This window comes from Schistocerca gregaria, chromosome 2 (genome assembly GCF_023897955.1).
Source record: "Schistocerca gregaria isolate iqSchGreg1 chromosome 2, iqSchGreg1.2, whole genome shotgun sequence".
In the NCBI taxonomy this organism is placed as follows: Eukaryota; Metazoa; Arthropoda; class Insecta; order Orthoptera; family Acrididae; genus Schistocerca; species Schistocerca gregaria.
Window position 1 is genome coordinate 490,980,366 of NC_064921.1, and position 16,607 is coordinate 490,996,972.

The 16,607-nt window shown below is 43.1% G+C and overlaps 1 protein-coding gene across 1 annotated transcript in view; it reads left to right on the plus strand.

Annotated features, from left to right (window-relative positions):
- The window catches only part of LOC126327965 (collagenase-like), a 64,085-nt gene that overhangs the window by 42,013 nt on the left and 5,465 nt on the right, over positions 1-16,607 (plus strand). The window contains exon 6 of the mRNA XM_049995934.1: positions 6,163-6,272. Coding sequence (XP_049851891.1) covers positions 6,163-6,272 — 110 coding nt within the window. The remainder of the gene's footprint in view (positions 1-6,162; positions 6,273-16,607) is intronic.

A 16,607-nucleotide genomic window follows, 5' to 3' on the forward strand; every position in this document is an offset into this window, starting at 1 on the left:
ACAATGAGTTTGTCAAAAGATGTCAATATATGGAGATCAGCTCCAAGAAGGGTAGTTTAGGGCTCAAATACGCCACAGCAAAAATTATAGCACTAAAGTAGGTAGAAACTGTGACTGCCGTAGTCTTTATATATTAGAGTGGTTGGAGGACTTTGTGATTTTGGAGGAGTGACTTATGCCGAAACATTACTGTGCCCCTACATAAGCGATAAAGTAGGTCAGTGCGATAGAAAACTATGATGTGGAGACGAAAGTCGTTGGTGGGTTTTAGATGGGTTCCTGAGGCAAGTAAAATGTCCACATGGTGGTCGTAGAGGAATGTGTTCCGTTCATTGTTCATACTTTTAAAGCTATTGGCATTAAAGAAAAAGACAACGAGATGCGTAGGGCGCTGATGGGTGTGTGGTGGGCGATTCACCATTATAACAAATATGACTGAACCCTTCAACAAGGGTAATAACTGTAGTGGGCCCATCCTCTGGCCAACAGATCTTTTGAGCTGTTTCACGAATGACAGCGCTGATGTGTGGCCATGTGAACAAAGAGATGACCTGGAGGAACTCTCGCATGTCATCCCAGAAAGAAGCATCTGTCTCCACCACTGGAAGAACATCTCGGGTTGGCTGCTTGACCCTGAAATGGGAAGGAGTGGGCGTGGTGGGTGGTGGAGAAGGCGCCGCAATGGAGCGTTGTGGCACTTCAGCAGGTGGGCGGGAGGAGGCTGCAGGCAGTTTGTAAGCGTGGTGGGTGTCGGTATGCACCACAGAAGACGATTGAGCAGGAGACTGAGCTGCAGCGGCGAATGTGGTCGTAGAGGATGGAAGCGGAGGGGCTCCTATGTCGCAGATGCTTCAGGTGCCTGAGCATCAGTGGTGGGATGGTCATCGGATTTACCCCATAAGACGGGGAAATGGGTGCAGTCTCGTGATGGCGGGAAGACTTCATAGCCTTCTGGTATGTAGGACAACCCTTCCAGAAAGCCAGATGGTGGGAATCATGAGAGGTCCCCAAACAGCAGGCGCACGTGGGTTTTTCTGAGACCAGGAGTTTGTAGTCCTCTGATGGATGCGAGCTAGCACACTTGACACACCTAAAAGGCAGTGAACAGTAACTGCCGATGTGGCGCAAACATTGACACCTACGGCAAATGAAGGGACCGTTACAGCCTTCATATGATTCAATACGCACTTTGGTACACAGGAGATACCTGATTTGGTAAATGCGTTCGACGTCCTCTCACCTGATAAGGGAGACAACATGGGATTAATTTCCGGGTCTCAGGGTCCCTCTTGTTGTATTGGTGGACCAAAGAGTCCAGGAACTGCAGACCGAGTAATTCATGGCCGTTTCTGTAACTTCGCAAGGAAGGTATTTGATGACGATTTTTGTTCTTCTGTTGCCATAAGCCTGATGAGTGTAGTAGTCCACAGCCCTGGACTTCACAGAGTTGAGGACTTGGAGGTAATCCTCCATGGTGTGAAGCAGATACTTGACATGGCCCACAATAAGGTGTTGCAGTTCAGTGTTCAGCTAAAAGTAGTTCATGGGGTTGTGAACAACGAAAGGAGTGGTCTTCTTAGGGGGTGGCGGCGGTGGATTCTGAGAAGTTGGGCCAGGAGGGGGACCCACGTCCTAGTCTGTCGCAGCAACAGTTGCTGCTAGGCCAGATGCAAAGGCATCAGAATCTGAAGCATGGCCGCTGTGACGGGTGCGAGCGGAAGACAGTTTGGATTGTCGATCAGGGCGGGGTCCGACAGGGTCCGAATCCTCAGGAGGCCCATTGGGCCGACGAGATGGTATAGACGAAACAGCACCCGACAGGGCGTCCGCATGGCAGTCGGTTGTATTAATGCTGGGGGATACATGACTTGACTGTTGAAACGTCCCCTTTGAAAAATCATACACGACTGTGCTTAAACTGACACACAATATTTTTAGCGCAACGCAATCTGACTTTCAAAAATCCCTACGAAAGAATGGCCCTGACTAACATTAACCTATACGTTTCACAAATCACTTACCTCAGAAAAATCTTCGTTACTCGAACTACTGCAATACAGCGAGCGCCACTACTGCCACCTAACTAAAAGAATCAAACTACGGAAGGCACTAACTACTGATAGGTATAGTTAGCAAATGAAAGATTTTAATAGAGAACAAACAGTGTATTTACCTTAATAGTCAAAATATGTATGGTAGTTCATGACATCCAGTCTTACAAATTACAAAACTCCGCCATCTCTCTCCCCACGTCCACCACTGCTGGCGGCTCACCTCCAACTGCGCAACGCTACGCGTTGTTAGCATCCAGCTGCCGCTGCCCAACACTACAATGGCAGACAACAATGCAAACCAGCCATAGACTGCACACGGCACAGCCAGTGATTTTTATACAGAGCCCTACGTGGCGGCGGCGTTACCAATAAAGAAACCTAAACAGCCTACTTACACTGTCACTAGGTGAGACGTCTGTCACCAGGCGGCCATGGGTATCATCAGAGGATGAAGAGGAAGATCGGTGCCTTACACGACGCTGTGTACGGGGTGCACGTGAATCTGTATCACAGTCAGTGGTTATCGGTGATTTGTGGCGGGAGGCACGATGCGCTCACTCTTTAGCACGTAGGGTGGTGTCAGTATCAGAGCAGCTGGCAGCTTGCCCGGACGGCCGTCGAGCAACTGGTGTCACATTGCCACGTGAAGGAGCCACGGAAGAGTTGCCTAGCCGCGGATTCCTGTCCTTGGCCCTATCCATGCTTACCCTCGACCCGACTGACATGGTCAGGGCGCTGGCAGGCTATAGGCAAGAACACCTGTCGCCTATATAGACTCGATACAACGAGACGCGTATGAAATAACAACGTTGCCGTAGAAGGCGAACTACAAATCAACGTCGACTCAGACACTAAGACTACACAACGCTGAGCAGCACTCATGACCGTAACGAACCACGCGCACATACTCGCAGGTAAACACTGTCTGAGCTCCAACCTGGCTGACGTGGAGACTGCAAGTTCCCGGCGACGGCTCTCTAGTAAAACTTGGCCCAGAAACACATGAGCATTGGCAGCCGTCACAGGAGCGTCCTCTATCGAAATCCGCGCACTCTGCAAATACTGTTCTATTTGCGCGCCTGCTCATTCTCAAATTGAGTCCAGTGCCTTAACCAATGCGCCACATCACTTGGACTGAAGGCAATGGTCCTAATTTTAGTCTTGGTGCAGCACATGATTTTAGTCTGTTAGTAGATTTCAAACATCCGATGCACCTACAAACGTGATGTATCACGAGAGCCCCCATGAGCCCACTTCTATCGCTAACGTTAACGCTCTCCGGAAGATGAAACAGTTTTATCTCACAAATTAATACTACCACGATTAAAAAGGAGAGGAAAACGGTTTCCAAATACACTTTCCTTCTTGATACATTCGTTGTTTAACACGTCAATTTGTAGGAAGAGTAATGCTCTGACTGTGAGCGCTAGGTCTCGCATAGCTGTCTGTAAACTAGAAACCCGCCACCGTGAAGAGTGTCTTTAACATACCTTGATGCTCTTCTAAATGTCAATAGGTTTGAATACCAGTAGTGGACGAAATTTACATCACTATTATTTGACTGATAAGCTTGATGATGTACAGCTCTGGAACGCCTGGTTATGTGCCAGTGCGCCGACTAAGTTCCAAACTTTTCCACAGTGCCTCAAGAGTTAAGGATGTAGCTCACCCTGTGGAAACGTGGAGCTGTCAGAAGGATGTATGCTATGTCTTCAGACTACTTCATGTCCCCTTTCCTGTAATTTTAATAACCACCAATAAGACTCCTTAGTCATCCCAACATTAGTCATTGAAAAGCGTCCACGTTCATTATTTCGCATTAATTCAAGTGTACTAAGTGTAGAACTTGACTAAAAGAAATAATTGTGGCAGTTTATGACGTATTTTTATTAGACATTAACATCATGTGGAAAGTGATACGTTGCAGAAAGAAGATTAGTTAACCTTTCACAAGGACGCATTTAACGTGGTATTGTCGAAGGAGTAATGCCTACGTTGATCTGGAATTAGATCTCTGCAGGATACTAAGTTATAATTCCTAAAAATGAGTTCAGCTTCACTTCTGGTCCACTCATCCAGCATTCTGGTTTCACGAAGTTTATCTTTTATTTGTTAAAATATAGTTTTAGGCAAAAAGAAATCAACACTCAAAACTGAAACCATTTTAGTGTCAGTATGATACGACTGTATCAGTAACTGAGACGTTCGAAAGGCAGTCAGTTAACTAGGACTATCATTTCAAGTCGCTAACTAGAACCTCACTGGAAGTGGTGTGCTCTTGCCTTCCTGCTACCACAGTACCGTCTTACTCCACCAGTTATTAAGTCTCTGTATGTCCATCTTTCCAGAAATGGTTGCGGGACCTCGGCTGTTCAGTGCAGAATGTCAAATCAAACACCTTTCAGCTGTCTCATTTACAATTTGTTATTTTGTTGGGCTATCATTTTCGGCGATATATTACGGGATGACAACCACAAATACTAACAAGCACAAAGACCAGAACAAAAAGCCTCTGTTAGAAGTATGGTTCATAAGAAACTAACCACCTGATGAATCCGGGCAAAACCTAGTTCAAATGAAGAATGCACATATATAAAGACGTGACGTTAAAATACGACATTGTCATAGACCATAGATAGAAGGTAACAAAAGTCAATGATTAGCATTACCGTGCTGTAGCTTCGTTGTGTAAGCGCTGCTGTCGTAACAACTGTGTATGACTCGCCTAAGAGAGGTCTGTCGTTTCCAGTAATGTACAATTTAAAAGTTTATTTATTTATTGTCACAATTATATATTGACATGAACGGTTTCAATCGTGTAAAATCGTCATTTTCGTGTCTAGGCTAGTAAACATCGTTAGGTAAGCCAGGAGTAGTCAGTGAGCTCTATTAGAGAAAATCACTGTATACCAGAGTTGCCGTATTGTGGTACTGTTACTGACAGCCTCGCACATAGGATATTTTTTCATTCTCTCAACGAGAGGCTGCAGATTTGTGTCAAAGATAATATTGATGCCCAAGAAAGATGCAGAAGCTTATCTTATTATTTATAAACGAAAATAATGGCTCTGAGCACTATGTGGCTTAACTACTGAGGTCATAAGTTCCCTAACCAACCTAAGGACATCACACACATCCATGCCCGAGGCAAGATTCGAACCTGCGACCGTAGCGGTCGCGCAGTTCCAGACTGAAGGGCCTAGAACCGCTCGGCCACTCAGGCCGGTATTTATAAACGACAGGAGCATATGGATTCACATCTCATCTTATCATCTGCCGCATGAGATGAGGGAGACTGTTAATCCTTCACCTATTGTAGCCCCGATTAGAACCAGTTTTTCTCTCTGGAAGTCAGAAAGTTCTGTCAGGAGCTGTACTGCGATAAAAGGGTGCCGCTCGCCACGATTTTTCACGCCGCTTCACGGCACATCCAGCGTTTAGCGTTTAGAGGTGGGTTTGCCTTAGCATTACTGAGTGTCATTTGCGGAAATGTGTTCGAATGGGGAGTGAAAACTACCGAAGTGTGTCAGGCAGCGGAGAAAAAGGGCAACTCTGTTCACTTTCCCATTGAGAATAACGTCCATTCCTTTCTGATTAGGTCCCTGTTACGTCGGAAACACAGTGTCCACGAATGCACTTCCCGCATTACCCGACGCGTTCTTCAAGACGCACTTAACCGCCCATGACCGTCGCGGTCCCCTCACATCTCCCTATTGGGGATATGTGGGCCAATCTGCTGCGACTGTCCCGTCCAGCCTATGTGCTGCCAACATCGATTGACAACTTACGCGAAAACAAGTCGAAGTAACATAGATCCCTGTCTTACGAGATGACATCCAACATCTCTATGGTAGTCTCTATGCAATGGTGTCTGCGTGATAGCAACGTAAAACTACATAAGATACTGAAAGTTCCCATAGCTATATGAGCCTGTCAGAATTCAGAATACAGCCTGTGAAATAGAATAATAAAACTAAATTCACGTGCAACAGAGACTTACGAATGTTCTGTTTTCATTTTCGACAAGTAGGTATGACTATGTAACAACATTTTATTGCTGAATTAAATTCCATAAATTATTTACCAAGATTGCTGTTTTCATCGGCAGGTGGTTCTGGGCCGGGAGTGCTGTGGTATGCGTACTTCCAGCCCGTGACGATCTGCAGTCCCGCCTGGTCCTACTGCGGAGTGGGCAGATATAACGAAGCCATCTGTTCGGTGAGTTCAGAGGCGTCAACTTGGGTACCCTAGAGTTCTATGTGCAGTGGCTGCTAATGTTAGAGTTAGCGACGAGGAATACAACTTCTAACCAGTGGAGATTTTGGCAAATCTGTGACAATACTTTCGTTGGAAAGGCTACGAATTTCTGCAGCATTCTCCATGGCCTTGAAAGTATAAGCTTTTAAATATTTGTTACTGAGCTACTGCTCTCAATAACAGCGAACATTTGCGGTGTTCGTTATATCTGTGATGTTCGACTCTCTGATCATATTTCCCCATCATATGTACAGCTTCCTGGTTGCGTGCAGAGATTTTCATAGCCTGTGTCTTCTTTACTGTTTTATCGACATAAACTGTCTCTCATAACACTCCTCGACCTTAACTCACATGTCTGAACAACATGGCAGAAAACCCGTTCCCATCAGAGCAAAATCCTTTCTGTGTTACTGCATCGTTTAGTCACATTCTCGAAGACCTTCCCAGTAGCACAAACCTGATCCTAGAAAAACCTCCTGTATTGTATTAAACAAATAAATAACATGTCCAGTTCCAGAAGACAGTTAATGACATATCTAGTGAAGCAACAATAATGACTACCATTGGCCTTTGTTCGCACTCCTTACCTCCAAACATCCTTCTTCCCAACCAGATATTCCGTATTGCCAAATATTTTAGCTGCGGCGGTCTCCTTAAATTTACTTTACCCATAACTCGCTGGATCAGCAAACATCTATTTTGTACACCTATAAATTATTTTCATATCTGCCACTATCATTATTCTTATTATTGTCACTGTCGTTGTCATTATTTTTACTATTATCGTTATTAGTGGTAGCAGCAGGAGCAGAAATGCATCCATTATTAAAAGTATTAGTTCATAGTCAGTGTGACTTATTCACATTGTCTCTAGTGACGCTCATATTAATAGTACATTGAGGTGACAAAAGTCATAGGATATCTCTGCGACTGTCCCGTCCACCCTATGTGCTGCCAACATCGGTTGACAACTTACGCGAAAACAAGTCGAAGTAACATAGATCCCTGTCTCACGAGATGACATCCAACGTCTCTATGGTAGTCTCTATGCAATGGTGTCTGCGTGATAGCAACGTAAAACTACATAAGATACTGAAAGTTCCCATAGCTGTATGAGCCTGTCAGAATTCAGAATACAGGCTGAAATGGTATGAACTCAACAAGTCGTTGGAAATCCACTGTATAAATACTGAACATCCTAGGTCTATAGCCGTCCATAATTCCGAAATTGTTGCGTGGGCAGGATTTTGTGGACAAATTGTCCTGTTTATTGTGTCCCATAAAAGTTCAATAGGATGCATATTGGGCGATCTGAGAGGCCAAAACATTCGCTCGAACTGTCTAAAATGTTCATCAAAACCAATCGCGAACAATTGTGGCTCAATGACATGGCGTATTGTCATCCATAAAAATTCGAGAGCTGTTTACGAACATGTCTTCGATGGATATCTGCAAATCATCTGTAAGTAGCTGAACATAACCGTATCCAGTCAATGATCGGTTCAGCTTGGGCAGCGCCTTGTTGACAACTAGGGTCCATGGGTCCATGGCTTCATAGGGTTTGTGACACACTGGAAATCTACCATCAGCTCTTACCAACTAACATAGGGACTCACCTGACTAGGCCACGGTTTTTCAATCGTCGAGGTCAAATTGATATGCTAATGAGCCCAGGAGAGGCATTGCACACGATCTTGTGGTGTCAGCAATGGTCGGCCGCCTGCTGCCATAGCCCATTATCGCCACATTTCTACTCTACACAAACGCCGCTGCTCGCCGTCGTTAAGTGAAGGCCATAGGCCACTGTGTTGCCCGTGGGGGGAGGTAATGTCTGAAACTTGATGTTCTCGACACACGCTTGACAGTGTGGATCTCGGAATATTTACTTCCATAACGATTTACGATATGGAATGTCCTATGTGTCTACCACCAGCTGCTATTACGGGTTCAAGGTCTGTTATTCCCGTCGTTCGGCCATAATCTAGGCGGAAACGGTTTCACATAAACCACCTGAGTACAAATGACTGTTCCGCCAATGCACTGCCCTTTTACTCCTTGTGTATGAGATGATATCGCCATCTGTACATGCACATATCGCTATCCCATGACTTTTGTCACCTCATTGTATCTGTCATGTTAAAATAGTTATTTCAGTGATAACTAGGATGTGAAATCCTTGTCTGATGTAAGACAGAACCTGTGATGACGATGTTTGGGTTGTGGGGCACTGAACTGCACGCTCATCAGCGCCCGTACAAAGTCCCAATTTCTAGTGCAATTTTTTACAGTCTAATCTAGCCACAGTCACAAATGATGATGATAATGATGATGACGATGATGTTGATGATGAAACGATGAGGATAACACAAACACCCAGTCCCCAGGAAGAGAAAATACCCAGCCCGGCCGGAAATCGAACCCGGCACCCCGTGATCGAGAGGTAGCAACGCTACCCACTAGGCCACGAACTGCGGACGAAGTGAGAGCTTGATGGCCTTAATCTCGTAAGGTTAAATAAATAGATAAATGAAATAACTGTCGTAAAAAAGGAGAATTTCTGTAAATTATCTTCAATTAGCCATCATTAAATCATTTCTTTAGGAGATAACTAGATTCGAATGTTCACCTTCCAGTCTAAAAGTCATAAAGATCACATGTAAAGAAAATTTTAAACAAATTAAAAGCTGCTGTGGTACTGAACCATCTAAGTAGTACAGAGAGGGTGGACACTTGGTGCAGTTGACCCTGGAATAGGAGGAAACACCCGTTACTGTGTGATAACACAAGTCCCCAAGAATCATTGAAAACAGTCATATTAAATATCCAGAAATATGTGTACGGAGGCATTCAAAATGGAAGACTAGTAGTCATTCGAGAGACAGAAAGCAGCACATCGTCAGGACGTGTACACCAACTACGAAGAAGATAGCTTACAGAACCCTCGTTCAACCGATGCTTAAGCATGGCATATCAGTCTGTGACCTTCACCAGGTAGGAATAGATCCATAGAAAAGCAGGCGTTTCGTCACAGGTTAGTTTAGTGAGGTGGAAGCTTCAAGCAGAAGTTCATCGAACCGCAATGGCATTGCTATAGTGGACACGGGAGGTACTGTTAAAATTGCCAAAGGATGCCTTCCTTAAAAAGTTAACCAGCCCTACTTTTTATCTCGCGAACAGACCATGAAGATAAAATTATTTTCGAATTCACATGGAGACTTACCAACAGTCGTTCTTCCAAGACACCAATCGTAACTGGAACAGGAAATAAAGGTAAGAGACAATCGTACACGCGATACCCTCCAGCACACACCGTAAAGTGCAGAGTATAAACGTGCAGGCAGATGCTGCTCGTGGTGCTGCTTGCTGCATCTAACTTGTGAGTGCCAATTCATGAATAATGATTATCGGGAAATTCAGTAGCCAAGCAGTCTTAGCAGACCATCTGCTTGAAACCTGAACCGCCCAATAAAAACTAAATGGAAAATAGAAATGAAACTAATTCGTCATGGTCAAAATCGTGTTTCCACTTATTGTTTGAACACTACTAGGTTAAGATCAAATTAAGTCACTGACAACAGGTTCGTGATTTCGAAACTTATGCGAATAAACCGTCGGTCAATGTAATGGAACGAAAAACATGCTTAGCTTGCCTTGGAATTTTATCTAGTTCGATAATTTAATACCGCGTTGCCTATTTTCAAAATTTACTCTGCTTTGGTGCAGCGTACTCTTGTAAGCAATCTGACGTAGCAACATATCTCTCTATTATTCAGTTGTAACGCGAAAATATTACCCCATGCAGAATGACCTTAGCCGTTAGACAGGATATTTAAACTTATATCGTCAAGGTCAGCACTACTTTATATAGTGTATATAAAGGGAACAGCTAGAAAAATTTCTGTGGGAGTAGTTCGCGTCAGCGCCGTTGAGGTTTCGTCAAAACTTCGGAATAAAATAATAAAAAAGTGTTTCGTATTAATAGGTACTTTAATCATCTGTCTCTTTAATACAGTGTTTCACTGAGTAGCGTAACTCTTACAGAATAGATAAATCGCAAGGTAACCGCATTTAGCCTCTATATTATCACTGTTTTGTGTATTGCCTTCCAACGACGCCTGCACACGATCCGTAGACGTTTAGACTGTTGCTGGCCGCGTATGCCTATGAATCAGTTACGTAATCGCTTCTCGCCGTTTCCTCGTTTTTCTTTTCGACCCTGAAACAGCTCTCGCATTCTCTCGCCACTGGACGTTTTTTGTTTTTTGTATTCCTTCCGATGCGAAATTTCCTCTGAATTACATTTCCTATAACGAGACGACATCTTTCATTTTTTAAATCATAAATTTAATACCGATTTTCACTTATATTCCGACACATATTGTTATAATCTCACTTTGGGTCCTATTAGCGCTCCGAAAGGTCTTCACAATGACACACGAATCAATGACTCAGATAAATGCATTTCCTTGCTTCACCAATTTATAACTTCACTCAAAGTTAATTCCTAACAATTGTGCGCAGGCTCCTACACTGGCACGATGTCACAGGCGAAATAGTGCTGCACGACAAACCAAAGCCACATACATGATCTACCCGTTGTGGACTCAACCAGTGTTGAGACATTATTAGTTTCGAAATTATCAGCGATTGAAATCTGATGGTATTCTACCACTCAAGAAAATTCGAACGAATCCCACTGCGACGTCGTGTGTACGTTTCCCCGTCAAATCTGTCATGTACTGGGGTTGGATGAAGATATAGAAACACCGCGAGAACTGAACGCTTGAAAATAATGCATAAGCTACCTACGCCTCAAGGTTGTGCTGTTGTATATAACTACGAGCGGGAACCGGTGCAATGTTATCACTACGTGCTCAGACAGTGTTTTGTGTGAGAGTGTATTATGTCTGACGTTCGATGAACCCTCTGCCAGGCACTTAAATGTGAGTTGCAGAGTATCCATGTAGATGTTAGGGAAACAGAACGTGAACAAATTGTTGATGCTCGTATGGTGGGTCTTCTGTAACCAAGGGTGCCGAAGTGTTTGGTATTTCAAGAACATCGCATCGAAGATTTATAACGTAAATAGTAAAGACGGAAAAATATTGTCTGTTAAAGTCACAATGTGAACGAAAGCTTGTATTAAATGATCGTGACAGACGGTCATTCAAGAGGATCTTGACAAAAAATAAGTCACTGCAGAACTGAACGTCGTACTCGTGAAATCTTTCAGCGCCACACAGCAAGAACGGAGCTCCATAAGCAGGAAACTAACTGTAGGGCCAGCTAGAATTCCAAACCCTCTCATCAGTGATGCGAATGTTCAAAAAATGGTTCAAATGGCTCTGAGCACTATGGGAAATAACTTCTGAGGTCATCAGTCCCCTAGAACTTAGAACTACTTAAACCTAACTAACCTAAGGACAGCACACACATCCATGCCCGAGGCAGGTTTCGAACCTGCGACCGTAGCGGTCACGCGGTTCCAGACTGTAGTTCCTAGAACCGCGCGGCCACTCTGGCTTGGCGATGCAAATGTCCGTAATAGAAAAAGCGTACTGCCTAATCCATAAAACCTGGACTATAGAGCAATGGCAATAGTAATTCATTTGGATTAATCATTTCACACAGCCGAGTTTACGTTCCAAGAGTGAAACATGCCTGAGGTTCGCTGATGTTGTTTCCCAATGCTGAGGCTGTGTTCCAAGGTGACAGGGTCCTTGTTCTCAAAGCTCGCATCGCCCACGACTAGTTGCTGTGAACATGAGGATGAATTTTCGCATCTCCCCAGGACACCAGTAACCAGATGCCAATATTACTGAGCCTTTATGATCTGCTGTGGAAAGAAGAGTGCTGGATGACCATCCCGAAGTTGCCACTATTTTGCAGGAAGGATGTCAGAATATGCTCTTGAAAACTACAAAGTACCTGTATTTACCCATTACGAGACGACTGGAAGCTGTTTTGAATGCCAGTGGATTTCGTACACAGTTTTAGGCGTGATATTGGATTGTGTTTTTGATGTTTCTATATTTTTGTCCAATCACTGTAAGTTTGTCGTGACAGATGTCAGTTGAATATAGTTTTACATTCAGTTCTGTGTTTTCTTACATTTTTCATATATTAAACAGGGGCATAATACTCACCACAAAACCGTGGTGGCTAATGTTGCCATCGCTAGCAATTACCCCTCGACCAGATACAGTGCTCGCTGCCTCGATTGCGTCAGCCTATCCTAGTGGCCATCATGAGGCAAGTTTATCGTGAAGGGTGTATGAGATGTTGCCTGAAGCCTACACCAGTCTCTGAGAAAACATTTCTGTACGAACTTTTCTTTCTTCTCATAACATGAAGCTGTCACAATACGTGTTAACTACGCGTGACAGAGATGTTCGGACGTTATATCTGTGGTCGAAAAACCTGACCCAACCTGCGGCTGATAAAATAGAGGCTTGTGTTGCTACAGCTAGAACACTGATATAATAAATAATATTGTTATTAAAGCTAATGGTAGTTGAGCTTTTTATATACCTTTATACAAGCCAAGAAGCGTTGTTGCCATCCATCTTCAATTGGTGTAATATATTATATCGTCATAAATACATAGTTATTGTCATTAGCATTGTGTCCCTGGAGCTACCTTATGTTCTGTAACTTGTAGTTCCTTTCTCTCACTTTTGTATGAAAAATCGGACACCTGCTGAATGCTGCTGCACTGCATCAGCGCATCACTGATGCTGCGTCTGTTATACATAGAGAATGTTCCGAAATTCTCGCAACTAGCTTCTTGAACTTGTCAAGGGGAGTGTGTACACAATATTCTTAACAGGGACAATTGTACGGAAACGTACTGTTTCCCTTCTACGACGATTTTAGTTCTGATGCTTAAATCGTCCACTTCTGCTTGCGGGCCCGAATTAGGCATAACGCAGTACTGTTATTGTGTAAGAATTCGAAAGGAAACATAACGAAACGTCCATTTATCACTTAAGTACATTTGTTTGTTTTAACACTTACACATTACGTATTTACATTATTGCAAAACAAAAAGGAGAACCCAGCGTACTGTATGTACAGAACAGTACTGATGCATTACAGCAACGGTTCGATGTAGCGACCACCAACTTCGCTACAGACACCAAACTCTCCATCCTGCCTGGTGTCCCTTCAATCTCTAGTGAAGCGGCAAGAACTCGGTGCCAGCAGATCTTCCTGTGTCTCTACAGGAGACTCGTAATTTAAACTTTGCATACGACCCCACAAGGAGTAGATACATCGTCCTGTCTACCCTACTGCATACCAAAACAAGCAGCTTTGAGAATTTTCTCTTTCCCTCAGCAGGCGTGGACGTGTTGCTCATTTGAACTGAAACCGCAGAAGAGTCAGGACACAGGTTCCCATTCACTCCCCTCTACAAGTCAGAAGTTAGTAACAGGTATTTCCGAAAACAATGAACACATTTCAGAAAAGGAGTTAGAAGCAACAGCATAAAAGGGAGCGGCAAACTGTGTTGGATGTTGCAGGGTGGTTGCGCTGAGAAATAACTGTGAAGAAAACAATTCGATACATGGCACCGTTTCCGAGTTAATCAGTGTTGAAGTTAGACAATCAGCCCATTGCGCGCACGGTATTTCAAGCTGCTCGTCAGGCAAAATTAGTTTCAGAACTTCCAGCATGCTGCAATAATTGTAGCTCAGCAACTTTTGTTAATCAGTGTAATGAAAAAACAGCCAAAGTTGCAAATTTAAAGTTTTTTTGTCACTCGATAGCTAGTTTCTGGCCGGGGCCCATTTTCAAATCATCGTAACATAATCAATAATGGTATTTCCGAAAATGCAAAAACCGTGTCAGAAATGTGCCAACGAACAGCTACAGCGCATACAGATAACAGTCATCGAGAGAATAAAGGACATTATATTTACAACTTTGTCTAGTTTTTCGTTGTACTGAAAATTAGTGTCACTTGTTCTCATAGCGTAGATCAAGCGTCTGCAAATTACGACCCGGACGCCAAATATGGTACTTTTTCTATAGTCGGAGAGCTTGGAAAACATTATTTTATATTTCCAAATTATTAAAAAAATTAAATCAATATCACATGTTGGTGGTTTCATATCTGTATTTGGTAGCACATATTTGTGTGAAAAACATGATCAAAGATGAAATATCTAAAATCTTATTATAGGCCAGCATTAACAGATGAACATCTACAATCAGTTTTCATGATAGAAAGCACTAGCCTTCATCCCCAATTTATTGGAATGTTATCTAAAAAAAAGCAATTTCATTCATCTCATTAGCAACGTTTTCCAAACAACAACGACAGCCATTTCTACTGAGTATTTTTGTTGCAATCAATTTTGATGACGGAGAGCATTAATTTGATCCCCAGTTTTCTGAAATGTTGTATAAAAAATCAGTTCATTGAGTACGTTAGTAAGATTGTGTTTCAAACGACAACTGTCTCGTCTGAGTATTCGTATTGTATTACATTTTATCAGTATATTTGCAAAACTCGTTTTTCCTTTTTGTAGTAGTCCCACCTATAAAGACATGAGTATGGCCCGCAGAGTATAAAATAATTTTGATGTATATGACGGCGCATGAAACTGTTCAGCCTTTGGCTCGGGTTCGATCCTTACTACCGCTCCACGTCCAATTTTTGACTCACTCTCTTGTACGGTCTCTGGTGGTCCGCATGAGTCTTCCAGTGCTACGGCCTGACTGAGGGTAAATTGAATGTTGAATAACTCTGAAACGGGTGGTGTATCGATTTTTTTTAACAGTTCTTTCTCAGCGCGTCCTACCCTGCCGCACAATAACAAGCTTTACTGTGTTTCTGACCACCTTGTATACTGAGTTTTTAAAAATGACTTAGACATTTTCAAGTGACTGTAAAAATGTTTGTTTTGTAAGGAGTTATATATATATATATATATATATATATATATATATATATATATATATATATATGGAAAGAGCAACTCAAGGAGTTTTTTGTGGAATGTTCACAAATACTCAATGTGTGTCACACACCACACGTTCAGTCTAAAGGCCAGTCCGCCTCACTCTACTCAAAATGTCCGCATTTGAACACGGCGGCGATGCATGCCAGCAACTGAAAACTGGAAGCAGATGCATGACCGCTCCACTGTCATCGTAACTCAGTGTCCATGAACAGCGTAATGAAGTTGTGATGGAGCATCATCATGTTGTAAAATGAAATTATCACCGTCCCCTCGCAATTGTGGCATGACTACACTTTTTACCCTGACAACGTCTGTGAACCCATGGACATGTTGAACCACAACGTGGGGATTCTCCGTTTCCCATACTCGCACGTTCTGCCGGTTTTCTGTACCATTCAGGTGAAAAGTGGTCTCATTGCTGAAAATCAACCTGGAAGTGAAATCGTCCTCATCCATTAAGCGCCGTATTCAATGCAAAACTGTTTCCACGGACTTTTGTCGCCATGGGCTAAGACCTGGAGCTAGTGAATCCTATATCGTTTCACTTGCACGTGTTTTCTCATCACGCTCCAAGAAGTTTGTAGTAGAATTCCTAGCTCGTGACTGGCAAAATACGTTGATGTTTGGGGACTTCTGAGGAATATTTCCATAAACCATTCAACTGATGTCGATGTCGATGTCGATGGCCACCCACTTTCTTGCCTTTACAAAGAAATCCTGTTCCTTTGAACTTCTATACCCACTCGTGAATGGATTGTCTGGCAGTCACCGCGTTGTTAAATGTGGTTCTGGATTTCCGAGCACTGTGGTTGTGAACTTGATCTTGCAGAACTATATCACGAAAAATATCTTCTGCGTTGGTGTATGTGCCATACTGCTGGAGATCGTCATAACAAAAAAATTCTTGACTTGATGTTTCAGAACATACAGTCAATTATAATACTTTAGCTCAAAACAAACACTTTTTACAACTACTTGAACGAATCTAGGTAATTGTCATTAATTGAGTATATACACTGGCGTCCAAAATTAAAGCAACAATCCGCTTTTTCTCCATTTCTGTGTCTATTTCACGATGTAATCATACAAACTGTCAACAGACGTCCATATGATCGTGTTCTACACGGAATATGGCATTGCGGTCAACGGACAACCACACTAGCGATGACGTCAGGGCCTCCCTGAAACGGGTAGCATTTGTGGGGTTGTTACATATCCACAATCGCTGTGCACGCCGTTACAGACTGTGCACTGTGGCACAGGGAAGACGTCTGCCAGACTTTGCAGTGGAGATGTGCAGGAAGAATGGAAGCAAGACAGTTGCAAA